The 13656-nt window shown below is 36.2% G+C and overlaps 1 protein-coding gene across 7 annotated transcripts in view; it reads right to left on the minus strand.

Moving 5' to 3' along the window:
- GRIA4 (glutamate ionotropic receptor AMPA type subunit 4) overlaps positions 1-11566 on the minus strand; it is a 689633-nt gene extending 678067 nt beyond the window's left edge. For 6 of the 7 annotated variants that reach the window (XR_015141734.1, XR_015141735.1, XM_086338844.1 and 3 more), the window contains exons 1-3: positions 11180-11510; positions 10521-10692; positions 9172-9330 (exon numbers count right to left, since the gene is read on the minus strand). Coding sequence is in view for 5 of the 7 variants with exons in the window: in XM_086338844.1 (XP_086194970.1) it covers positions 9172-9330; positions 10521-10608 (247 nt within the window). In the remaining 2 variants the exon portion in view is untranslated. Of the gene's footprint in view, positions 1-9171; positions 9331-10520; positions 10693-11179 lie in introns of all 7 variants that reach the window. The other variant, XM_086338841.1, reaches the window with a different exon arrangement.
- Between the last annotated feature and the right edge of the window lie 2090 nt (positions 11567-13656).

The following is a 13656-nucleotide window of genomic DNA, read 5'->3' on the forward strand; positions in this document are numbered from 1 at the left end:
CCTGAATATCCATTGGAAGGACTGATGCTGAAGCTGAAGTTCCAATATTTTGGCCACCATGCTGGGAACGATTAAAGGCAGGAGGAGAAGGGGATGACAGAGAACGAGATGGTTGGATGGCATCACTGACTCAATGGCCGTGAGTTTGAGCGAGCTCTGGGAGATGTGAAGAATAAGGAAACCTGGTGTGATGCAGTCCATGGGGTTGCAAAGAGACTGAGTGATTGAACAGCAACAACAATGAGGAATTGCTTTTATAAAAAAAAAGGATATAAGCAAAAATAAGCAAACAATGGTTATAGCTTAGGTGTAATTTTTGCTGGAGAAGTATAATGGCTTGTTCAAAGAAAAGTATTACACACAGTTTTTTTTGCCTTTCATTTCTAAGATAACATTGAACTTTTTATTTATGGCTCTAGTAGTTTTATTAAATTAGAGGCAAGTAAGGACACTATGAAGATGGCAGCAATTTTGACTTAGGTCAATAATCTTTAAGAGATTCCTCATTATGTTTATTGGAATCCAAAAACATGTAAGGGAAAACATGAAATGAACTCTCTGACCACTAGTCATCAAATAACATTCCTATAAAGATTATGCAGGTTGACCAAATAATGAAGTATCCAATGTTGTGCAGGATATTAAGACTCATTTATTCATTTTAAAATCTGGTGGAATTTATTCATTTTTACACCTGGTGGCATTTTGCTGCTGCTGCTAAGTCACTTCAGTCGTGTCCAACTCTGTGCGACCACATAGACGGCAGCCCACCAGGCTCCCCCATCCCTGGAATTCTCCAGGAAAGAACACTGGAGTGGGTTGCCATTTCCTTCTTCAATGCATGAAAGTGAAAGTGAAGTTGCTCAGTCGTGTCCGACTCATAGCAACCCCATGGACTGCAGCCTACCAGGCTCCTCCATCCATGGGATTTTCCAGGCAAGAGTACTAGAGTGTGTTGCCATTGCCTTCTCCGGGTCGCATTTTATTCACCAGGTAAATGGAAAATGTTAAAGAAGTAACTTTGAGGGAAACATCTTTCTATTCAAATTTGGAGTTAGCTAACCACTGTCACACAGAGTGATGGCTATCTTATATATACTATACTAATCAGGACACTTTGGTGTGAATGGAAGGCATATATTCAGGATCTGATGCCCTGAATACTTTGTGGTTAGGCAAATTTTCTTAACTACAAATCTTTAGTTTTTCCATATATAAAATGAAAATAATAGTGATGCCTGTTTCTTACAGTTGTATAAGAATATAAGTAATTAATACAGACCCTTGGCATATAATCATTAGCTAATTATATTATCAAGGAGAAATGAGTTTCAAAAACAGCTATGTCAAATTCTTCAAATTATTAAAAGACTTTGACTAAAGAACAATGGAATTTACTAATCAGTAAATCACTGATGACCTTCAAGAACACTGTTGCAGGAGTGGTGATGGTTAAGGGAAAAGGCAAGTCATGATAAAAATAGAAGGAGTTGATGTGGAATGTGTAGTGCTTTTGATAGTCAAGACAAGACATAAAAATAATACCATGATAGTTTAATAGTCAGAATACCAAACCAAGCATTCTCCCAGCTAGGACACATTGATTATTTTCTATGATGAGGAAGAAGCTATCAGAGACTACGTTTATGGAAAAATTCTTGGTTAGTTTAAAAAAGAAAATCCAACTGGCTTTTGAAATGAAGAAGATAGGGAATGGAGTACTGTTTATCTAATCTATGTATAACTCCTTTAGGGCTGTGGGCTGTGTGTGTGTGTGTGTGAGAGAGTGACTGAAATTCATTGATAAGCTATTCAAAAATTTAGACTGTCTCTCTGTTTACACACACATACATGCATACACACATGCCACACTCAAGAACACACAGTTGCATACAATTAGGAGAATCCATTAATCCCTTTAATCCATTCATGAACCAATTCTTTCTCCAAATGGTCCAAAGATTCCCAACAAAGTTATCCTCTTGTAGGACTTAGAAATAGTTTAGACAAATATGCATTTAGATTTGTGTATAAATTAAAATTAACAATTAAGTTAGAGGTCAAAAATTCCCATGAAATACAAATAAAATATATTTATTCAAAACACAAATAACTTTTCAAAATATAAACAGGAAATATAAACTTGAAATTTTTGCACTGATTCAGAAATAAATGTTCTATGTGACAGAAAATGTAATACAGCTAAATTTAATTGAGTTATAATTATAGGCTAAATATTTTCCAAGCACTTTTTTTAATATCATAAAATACATGTGTCTTTTGTTAATGAATGAAGAAACTGAGACTTAATAGTGCAAGTAACTGGCCCACTATCAGGTTGCAAATCCAAGCCCATCTGGATCAAAAGTCCAGAAAAGATTATCCCTATCACTAATTATAAGAATATTCTAGGCCACTATACACAAAGAATATGCATTAATAGAATCTATGTGGGATTAATAAAGGCTGCTTTTTTTTTCTAGTCAAAATATAAAAGAACACTAAAGAAAAGAGAAGAAAAGACTGATATTAAGGATCAATTATCCTTGCAACTTGTTATTAAAATTTGGCAATCAAAGATCACTATTTACTTGAAATTCTTCCTATCTTTTGGCTCCCGTGAATTATTCTTACCTCACTTTCCTCTGAACTCTGACCCATTTCCTTCAGTTTCCTTTTCTCTCCTTGTCCCTGAAATACTAGTATTTCCTGGGATTTTGTCCTCAGCATTCTTTTCACTGCTTTTGCTCTCTCTGGATGATATCATCCACATCCATGGTTTCAGTCATTATTCAGTGTCTCTCTTCAGTTCAGACTGAGCCCAAGAGCTCCAGATACATATGTCCAAAACTGTATTGCATTTAAATGTCTTTTAAATGCCTCCTTATCCGTATATCCACACTAAACTCACCTTTCTCATTCAAATCTGCTCCTTCTTTGGTGTGCCCCTTCCAAGTTTGGTTTTGATAATTTGTCAAAATTAAAAATTGAAGAAATCATCTTTAATTCTTACTATACTGCTTTTCACCAGCCTACACAGACATCATCACTACGTTCTGTCAACAGTTCTGTATGGATCTATTTGCTCTTGTCTCAGAGCTTCCAATTTTATTCAAGAACTTACCATCTTAAGATGTATTACTTCAATACAACTGTTTTTTCCTTCCCATTTCCCCCCCTTCTGGTACATTTTTCTTCTTGAAATCATCCTGTTATTTATAAAACATAAATCTGATTATGCCACTGTTGTGTTAAATCATTTACAGGTCCCCCTTTTATTCAAAAGAGTTTCCTTACAAGAGCTACAAGCCCATGTGTGGATCTACAAAGCTTCGCCCCTTAGCACACCTCTCCTTCTCCTCACACTCAGTACTACAGTCAGACTAAAGCACATTCAGTGGTTCAATCACACCTGGCCTCGCCATCCCTTGATGCCTTGTCATGTGCTACTACTTTGGCGAGGGGTGCCTTCCTTTCTGTCTATATTTCAAATAACTAGCGCCTTAAAGCCCAGATCAGGTAATAACTCCCATAGGGCAGCATGCCAAGTTTGATGTTCCTTCCTGTGTTAATCTCTGTCACAGCACTCTATTTCTCTGTCATAATACTTTGTCTTACTGAACTGTGATAATTGGCTTGTATATATTTCCTACTGCTCCTTGAGGGTAACAACTACTCATAATTTTCAGTATCCTCATTTCTGGGCTTCCCAGGTGGCTCAGTGGTAAAGAATTTGCCTTCAGTGCAGGAGACACGAATTGGATCTTTGGATCAGGACAATCCCTGGAGAAGGAAATGGCAACCCACTCCAGTATTCTTGCCTGGGAAATTCCATGAACAGAGTAGCCTGGTGGGCTACAGTCCATGGGGTTGTAAAAGAGTCAGATATGATTTAGTGACTAAATATCAATCTTCATTTCTAGTAGAGTGTCTTAAATACAGTTGTCCTTGATAAACATGTTTAATGAATAAGTGGCTATGTTTATTATCTAATCTAGTGAGTGAATGGGCAGATTCATTACAAAATATGACTTCTGTCTTTGCTGCATCACTCACTGTCATCTGATTAATGAATCAGTTGCCAAGAAATGTGTTGCCCTATTTTCTTAAAAATATTACGATAAAATTAGAAAAAAAGACAGTTACTTTATTTCTTGATTCAAGTAATCTCAGTATAGATGTATTTTTCACATCCATGGTCTCCTGGTTAAAGTGCTAGGTTAGTGACTAGAACAACTGGGTTCAAATCTAAACTCTGTGACTTATTAGCCACATGGTCTTTGGCAAATCAAGTGAGTTTCTTGAGCCGAATCTGGCTTACCTAAAAAATAATGACTATCTTCTCAGACAGGCTCACTCCAAGATTAGTTGAGGTCAAATAAAATCATGTACACAAAAACAGTATAAAACCTGTGTTATAATAAAATGTAAGGTATATGGAATTTATTCCTAATTTTAAATTCTTGAACACTAGTAAAATTCTGTTAATAAGATATATACATAATTCCTAAAGTCAGAAAGTAAAAATTGTTCCTCTTTGAGAAATAACACCTCTTGGAACAATTCATAAGAAAAAAAGTAAAAAGAATTTTTTCAAATGGTTTATGGAAGTTTAATCCTGTGACAATTTTGAAATACATCAATGCAAATTGTGCATCATTTAAGAAAGGTCCAAGCCACAGGAATATGACTCATCTTTGTCATCAATCTCATGATGGAAAATTAAGATAAAAGGGGAAATAATATTATAAAACTAAGTAATTATTTCAAATCAACATAGAATCTTGCTATCAAATCAAAATAAGGAAACTTAATTACAGTAACTCATTTTCCTAAAAACAATCAAAAGTCAAACAATATTCAATTCTAATATATTTCTTATAACAACTATGAAGGTCAAAATATCAGAATTTTGATTTTAGCATTTTTAAAATATTATATCAGTCCAATATATACTTTTAGAATGCCTTTTTAGGGTATCATGTTCCTGAAAAGAAAGATATATAATATTCAAATATTGTTAAAGCCAAAAGACCTTATTATTCAGCACCCTTAAATTCAACATGTTTGAATTCAGTCCATAGTATATAAGCAAAAATGCCTGCAGACCCTACTGGATATACTGTCACATTTAAAACATATTTAGATTAGCTAAACAAGTATATTTTACACACTAACCTACTTTTACAAGTAGCACTCAACTTGGATATTTAGCGTTGATAACCAAACCCTTCACAAATAGAATTAATATTTAAGTTAAAAAAGAACAACTTTTTCATCATTACTAAGGTATAATATGCATTCTATTCTTGATTTACAACTTTCCAATCCATCATGTTGCAAACCACTGAATAGACAGATTTTAGACAGAAAAGGTGAGTAAGATAAACAAATCACTAAAAAATAAATAACAAAAGATAACAAAAATATTAACCAGTTAGTCTTTCCTATCCAAGTTTAAAAAGTTGGAAATATTCAACAAAAATTCTATTTCACCTAAGTGATAATACATAACTACTTAATGTATCTTATTATATATTTTCTACTACCCATTTGAAATTAAAAGAATCATTTGAGTAACTGAACATCTCTGTGTTTTATTGTAAAGAGGCTGCCTCTTTTACAGGATTTCAAACATAACTGAACTAAAGTGATAATTGCAATCTCTCTCTTTTTTTTTTATTTTTTAGACAACTTGATGATAGACTACATCAGTATTTTGGTTATTATTGCTTTGGCCAAATTTAAGATATATCATCCTCCAAGCAAAAACATCTTTATTAATTAACTATTAGAAAAATATAAGAACACAGCCTCAATTTAGGTTGTCTTAAATGTTTTGCAGAGAACATACTCAATTTAACTAGCATGTTTGCTTGTGAAGATAGCTATTTGGAGTCAAATGCATAATATTTTGTTAAAGAAAACTGTCCACATCAAATTATTTTTTTTAATATCTATTTGCCAAAGCCCATATTTTGAATAGATTACAGAAAATAAATGTATATCTTTAATTACATTTTGATATTTGACTACTTGGGCTACCTATTACACCTGTACTTTGTTATTTAAATATGCCATAATTCTATATTATCTGTATTTCTTGTAATTTCAGTTTTATACTAGGCAAAGTATGATTTTTCAACAATGGGGATAGTTTAAAAACAGAACAGCATTTTAATTTAATCTTACACAAATGCCGTTAAAAAAAATAAAAAGTTACAAGCTAAAATAAACCCAATTCTCCTTCAGAAACTTGAGATTTATCCCAACAGTGCAAATTTTGAGTTTATTGGGGTTTATATTTATGTAGTATGTCAACTTCATATGCAGAATGTTTAGATTGTCCAAAATATTCTTTAAACTTTAATTCTAAGACAGAAGAATAGACCTTAAATTACATTTATCCAGTAGATGACCAATAATACTCTTTATTCCTTAGTCTGCTATTTTTAGTTTTTAAGTGTATATTTCATAAAATAAATATATCCTATACAGTGGTTCTCATTCACAAAGACACTAGATTACACAGTTTTACAAGGATTCACTTTAGGAAAATCATATTTAAAATAAACCTAGTTGAACACATATTATACATTTATATTTAATACAACATAAAAGATTTTAAAATCTAGTCTATATCGCTATGAGGAATAATTTCATGTTAATTCTCTAGAACACTATTTTTACCTTTTGTACCCAAAGGCATAGAGCTTGATACATGAGGTTGCCTCATACTTATGGCTTATGTTTCACCTTTGATTAGACTGGAATATCACATGTGTGCAGGCTCTTGGTCAGTTCATTTAACAAATACCAATCACCTGACCCATACTCTCTGATCACTGATTTTTCCCAAATCCTACTTATATTCATAAGGACATTTGGCATACTCATTTGTCAAAAATTTTCCTTTCTTCACTAGAAAATGTTTTTCCCTTATTTACAACTTTTTCTTTTAATACTTTAAACATGTACACAAAGTCAATTACAAGTGATTATGAAAAACATGATACCACTATTTACATTACACTTGGAATCAAAATAAGCAGACTTTGTTTTCTTAGCTTCAATTTTCTCAATTCTAACATGTTAAAGAACAGCATACTACGTATATTTTATACCTATTTCTACTTTTTCATGCTGTGTACAGTTTCTTATCAATTTTTATGTTTACAGTTCTTTGCCACTAACATTTTATTCTATATAACATTTTTATCACATAAATAATATGATACTAACTAAAATTAACCTGAATGAGACTAACAAATTATGATGAAGGAGAAAATAAAGAATTATCACTGTAGTTTATAAAGCTGGAAGCCAGAATATAAACTTTAGAATACTTAAGAACCTAATCTAGAAAAATAAAACTAATATAGTTCCACTTTTATGAAAGTCTTTCAAAATTAAATAATAAAAATATATATTTAAATAGCAATTTACTGTAGACAAAGTACCTTCAGATATATTTGAATCATAAATTATTTTTAAACAGTAGTGTTTTTGTTGCCAAAATCTCAAGAGAGACATAAGGAAAATACTTAAATCAACAGATAAAATTCATGTACTATGGAAAATATTTTATACCTAGAACTATTTGAAATGTTGACATCTCTATCAAAACTTGGAAGAAAAAATAATAACAAGACATTTAAAAAAATAGCTATCCATAAACTTAGCTCTAATTTATGTTCATTTCTGCTTAAAAACAATTCCCATATAATTATTTTCATAATGAATATTAATCTTATTACTAAATAAAACAAGTGATTTTTCAAAGTAAATAGCACTCAAAGGAACTAAAGCATTCCTGCAAATTAATACAATTGCTGTAGATTAAAATAAAAATTCAAATGCTTTAACCTCCTTATGAAATGAAGTTCAAAAATAGAGTATTGATTAGGTGCCTAAAATTAAGGAAACATGATCATGTTATTTGTTAGATGAATTAATCACAGATATATATGAATTAAATGAAACAAATATCCTCCTAACACATAAAAACTCTTTGTTTTCAAATTCGTTTGTTCAAAATACAGTTTCTTGTACATAGAAAGAGTACTTTCAAAATAAAAATATACTCAGCCTGATATATTAAAAATATTATATAATGCAGACTGAATATTTTATTATTATTGTGCAAAACTTTATATAGAAACTATTCCTACATGTCTTACGTAATCTATAACAATTATCTTAACACAAAACTTTTAAGAAGCAGTAAATTAGCATCTAAAAATAAGGAGGTATGGAAAACATGTATTTCCTTCAAAAGTGAAAATGTAACCTAAATGCTCTATTGATCATATTTTATTGATTTTTAAATTAATACACAGTTGCTTATATTTTTACTTTATGTTATACAGTATTTTCACAGGGGAGCTCTGAAAAACTGTTTAATTATAACATTAGGTAAGATCACCAAATCTTAATTGTATTGTGGGGATAATAGATCCAGCTGGGTTAGTATGTGATTTCAGTGGGTTGGAGATTAACATGATTTGCCACCAAGGTAAGAATCCATGGAGTTATATCCACAGGATATATACATTACCTGATAGCAAGAGACATTTACAACCCAGAATATAAGAGCAGGGCAGCCTCAAGTGACATCACCAGATCATCTGCAGTGTCAACCAACCTAGTGGAATATACATCCTCCACACCACCACTTCCCACTTTCTCACTGTTAGCAAACCTTCCATTGCCTTTATCAGTGTAAGAGAGCATGTGTCTTCTTTAAAAGCAAGATGTATGCTCACTCAAGTCAAAAGCAAATACAAAAACCAAAGGAAAAGAAATAAAAAAAAAAACCAAGACTGAGTACAATTTTCACTAACTTGACATAAAGGTTGTAGGAATAATACTGAAATGTTAAAAGAGAAAGTAATTTCAAGAAAAAGGAAAGAAGAAAGAAAGGGAGGGAGGGAGAAGGAGGAGGGAGGGAGAGATGAAGGGAGGGAAGAAGGAAGGAAGAGAAGGAAAAACCAGCCAAATATCCTGGAGACTAAATCTTGTCTGTAACTCTGATTTCCTCTCTAACCAGCAAACTGTGGAGAGCTTGAATGTCTTTCTAAAATATAATAACAGTAATAATACAGAGGAAAGGAACTCTATTGCCCCATTTTAATTCTCTTCTCATTTATCTGCAACTTATGTTTTACTTACAAGCGTTTGTTACGGCAAAGCTGTTGGCGGTCTCGATGTTGTCCACATGAGGTACCAAATTAAAAGGAGCTTCTGACGCATTGGGGCTGGTGTTATGAAGAAAAATTGCTAATCGAAAAGCAGTGTACTCCTGATCTGTGTTTCGGATGAAGAGACCACCTAGCAAAAACAGCAGAAAAAGCCCGTTCAGTGTTCCTTCTTGTAACTATTATTACACCTGCACTAAGCACTGTCAAATCCATGGCCATTCACCAATACACACATTAAGGAGCTAGCTCTGCCACATCTTGGGAGACTGCCTTTTGTCTCTAAAGAGTATGTTTAGTATTTCAGTCTTTAGGACAACTCAGCTTTTTACTGTCCCAATTTGTCATGATCACAGTGGGCTCTGAGACAGACCATTTAGTGTGTTTTGCCTTCTCTCTCTTGCCCTCCCTATGATTCCCAGCACACTGCTACAGAAGCCAGCTCCAGGCATTTCTAAGATGCATGCGGATGAGCAGAAAAGACAATTTGCATTAAAATACAGAAATGAAGGTTTGTGATGACATGCAGGTGAGAGGGAAATCAGAAGGGAGACGTGAACTTTGTTTTTGTGCAGTTCCTGGACCCAGCCTAATTAGCCCCGTTTTGTGCACTGTCCACGAGAAATGATGCAGTGTGAGGCTGGGCTTAGCTGGAAGGAATTCAATAGCTGCGTCCCATCAAAAGACAGGGGAGAACAGCAAAAAAAAAAAAAAAAAAAAAAGCCAAGGGCAGGACGGATAGGGTCCCCAGAAATAGAGTCCAGAGGGAGGATTAAGGGCAAAAAATTCAAGAGGAAAACAAAAGAAGAAAAGGTTCCAGGAAAGGGATATAATTTTGAAATCGGTTAACTGGTAGCAAGCAAAGGCAAGTAGGTCAGGGTGTAAATGTCTTCTTTCTTTTTTTAATCTAAACAATGTCTTCTTGTAATAGTGAAAGCTGTTGCCTATATAGCACAGGAGGAAGAGTGGATGGGTTTTGTTTTGTTTAAGGAAACTCTACATCCCTTCATACTCCAGAGAAAGAAACGAAAAGAGATATTAGATAAAATGCAATCAAACCCCACGGAGATTTTATCCCAACTTATTGCAATCCTACTTCAGCGACATGAAACTGAGGGTGGATGGAGTATAGACTGAGAACCTGTGCTGTTTCAACTGAACCAGCACCAAAGAGGCAGTCCTTATAAAGGGAAGAAAGGACGAGAAAAGAGGAGAAAGGAGACGCGGAATGTTCCCTTAAATTGCTTATCAGCAACTCATTTAACTCACTTTCGGTATCTGCTACAGCCACCCACATGCATACCCCACTGAACCAGAGCTTACCTATTTGCACGCTGCTCGGAAAGGCTCCCATGGCGAGTCCCCAAAATCCAGAAAATAACAAGACAATCTGTCTGCAAATAATCCTCATCTTCTTTTCTCCTCTCCCTGGCGCGCGCTCTTTCTCTCGCACTCTTCCTAAAGACCGTTCAGAGAGGCATTGAGGACTATGGCGCTAAAATTAAAAACAAACGGAAAAAAAAAAACAGAAAGAGGTTTGGACTGTTTAAGGTTATGACTTCCCTTAGCAATCCATCCCGAGCTGCGAGATTTTTCCTGCAGTCTCCATAGCCCTGGGAGAGGTTTGCTGTCCGGCTGCAAATGTTGCACATGCAAAAGATGGTGGTGGAGCGGTTCCTGCTTGCTCGCAGGGATGAGACATGCGCTCTATCTGTGCCTAGCTCACACTCACGCTGGGCCCTCGCTTTCTCACCTACACACACACACACGCGCGCGCGCGCGTACACACACACACACACACACACGTACACACACTGGAGCCGCGGCCGCCGCGCGCTCGGCGGCTGGGGTCTGCCACCGGCCACCTAGAGCCCCCGCCGCCCCGCGCGTCGCGCCCCCCGGCGGCCCCTCCACAGGCGCCGAGCGCTAGCTCCGCACGTCCCTCGCCCACCGCCCGGCGGGCTTCGCCCCCGGCTGCTCACCGGAGCGCCCCAGGCTCTCCGACGCTCCGCAGCCAGTGGAGACAGGTTTTTCCCTTTCACGGCTCCCGCCTCTCTCCTTCCCGCTTTGGCAGGGGGTTCCACTCTGGGAGTGGGCACCCCCAGGGTCCCGCTCTTTGCTTTCCAGGCGCCCCTGTTCCGCGGCCACGTGAGGCTGGAAATCCACCCGCGGGCCAGGTCCTCAAGCCCCGACCAGGGCCCCTGGGATCTGGTCCCTCCCGGTGCTCCCGGCACCCTGCCGCATTCTTGCAGGCTCTGGAGAGGATCGGCTGCCTCCCTCTCCAGTTCAGCCTTTCTCTCAGCCTCGCCCTCTTCTGCCACTGGGCTGCGCACAGGACTCCGGTCTGCGCTGCAGCAAATGTTTCTCATCAACAAACAGCCCAGGGAATCTGGAGGGCCTGAGAAAGGGATGGATGAAATGAGGGGGCTCAGGGAGAGCAAGGATGAGGAAAGGTGCGAAGGGCAGCCGCCGGCGAGTCTAAGAGTCCGGGACCAGCGAGGAGAAGAAACACAGAGAGGCTGAAACAGGCTAGGAAAGAGAGCAAGGAAGGAAAAGTTAATTTAAAGAACAAAGAAGGGTAACGACCAAGGTGGGGGACTGAGAAATGAAAACGGAATAGGGCCTCTACGCTCTTCTTTGAAAGTCAGGGAACTAGGAGTAAGAACCGCTTAACCTGCAAAGTAAGAAGGGGAGTTAAGGAGTCCTTTCTTTGCAGGCTCTTTTCAGGTGACACATTTCCGCTGTGCTGGGCCTGCCTCAGGATTTAGAAAGCACATAGTTCAGAGGCTGATGAAGGAGAATCTCTTGGTTCTCCTTGGGTTAGCGGACACAAGTGACTATTTGTGCCCGATAGAAAAATCGGGTGTTTTTCATGCACATCTTTTCTTAACTGGAGCTCCAGAATACTCATCTCTACTCCATGTCACCCCAGGAATGCTTAAGCACTGTGTTGATGATGTCAGTAGTTGCTTTAAATGGATAGAAGAAAATTAATTATCCTAGAAAAATTTAGAGCTATGGTGTCACTGCCTCTCCATGGGTCGTCTATAAGACTTCATTTCACTTGACTGTGTTGGATGGAGTCTGTGCCACACCCAGAGAGCCACTGCAGAAGCAATGAATGAAAGATTTCTAATTTCCTCTGTACCGTCTGTCTCCTGACCTAGACAGTATATTCAATCCCCAAATTCCACTAAGTGATGAAAGAAAAAGTGTTTTAAATCTTTACAGGTCTTTGGGTGCCATTGCTTGAATCATATTATTTTAGAGTCTGCAGGACTGGGTCACATCAGCTAAAGCCAAGATTCTGAAGAATTGTTAGAAGGAAGGATTCTCCTTAAAGGTTAACTGTAAGAAATTTTAGAAATTTAGTGGCATGATGCCTTCATTTAATGCATTAGTATCTTTTACACTTAAAGTACTGTCTTGTATTATATTTTAGGAATGAATATAGGAAGTGCCTGTGTTTATTTGATGTAACATTTGGGAAAAGAAGAGAAGGAACTGATTAATGTGGAGTTCTTACAAGGGCTCAGTTGGTAAAGACTTCTTGAAATATGTATTACCTTTACTCCTTCAAGTATCCTTTTATTAGATGTCACCAAGTGCCTGTATTTGGAGTTTGAGGATGACATTTAATAATCCCTGCAATAACGTCAGAGTGCTTTTCTTCAGAGTGTTTCTCTAAGTTCTGAATTTTGCTTTTAAATACGTCTTTTTGTTGTTGTTATTCATCCACTTTTCTGTTATATTTCACTACAAATTGTCATGACAAAAAACAACCTAAACAATTGTGAGTAACTGGATGTCACAAACCATACATTTGTCAGTTTAAAAGGCTTTAGTTTTTCAAGTCAAGTGGGATTTGAAATGCTTTCCTTTTTGTCTTTTCTGTCAATGTAAAAACCAAACTGTAATGATATTATTGTTTCTCTTATAAGAAGATAATAAAGTAGATCACATAAAATTTAAGTTGAAGTTAACTGAAATTAAAATTTCAAAACCCAAAAAGCCATTAAATTCATCACTTCCTGGGAAAATAGTCTAGCTCTCCTTAATGCATAGAGGTGATTATTAACCATTGTTCTAAAAAATGAAGAGTTGAGGTTTCATAGGATGAAATGCCACTATTAATTGAGGTGCAAAACAAGTTTTATTTTTCATCTAATCAGTATAATGACACCTTGGCTAATAATGACCTTGTCTATATTTTCCATTATATAGGCCTAGATATTTTTCTCTATATCTATACCTACATGAATATACATATAGACATGCCTTCCTGTCATGCCTGTCTTTAAGGCAAATTCTTAAGATTTAATAAAAGAAAAAAAGTTTGGATTTGGCTAGGAAGGACAGCAAGTGGAGGCTGTGGCAAATGTTGTGCATTCATATATAACAGAAATGATAATCACAATGCTGAAGACAAAGCAGTGAAAAATAAAAATGGATCTGGTAA

Source organism: Bos grunniens, chromosome 15 (assembly GCF_055505025.1).
Source record: "Bos grunniens cultivar Pamir isolate PY7600 chromosome 15, Bosgru_T2T1.0, whole genome shotgun sequence".
Lineage (NCBI taxonomy): Eukaryota > Metazoa > Chordata > Mammalia > Artiodactyla > Bovidae > Bos > Bos grunniens.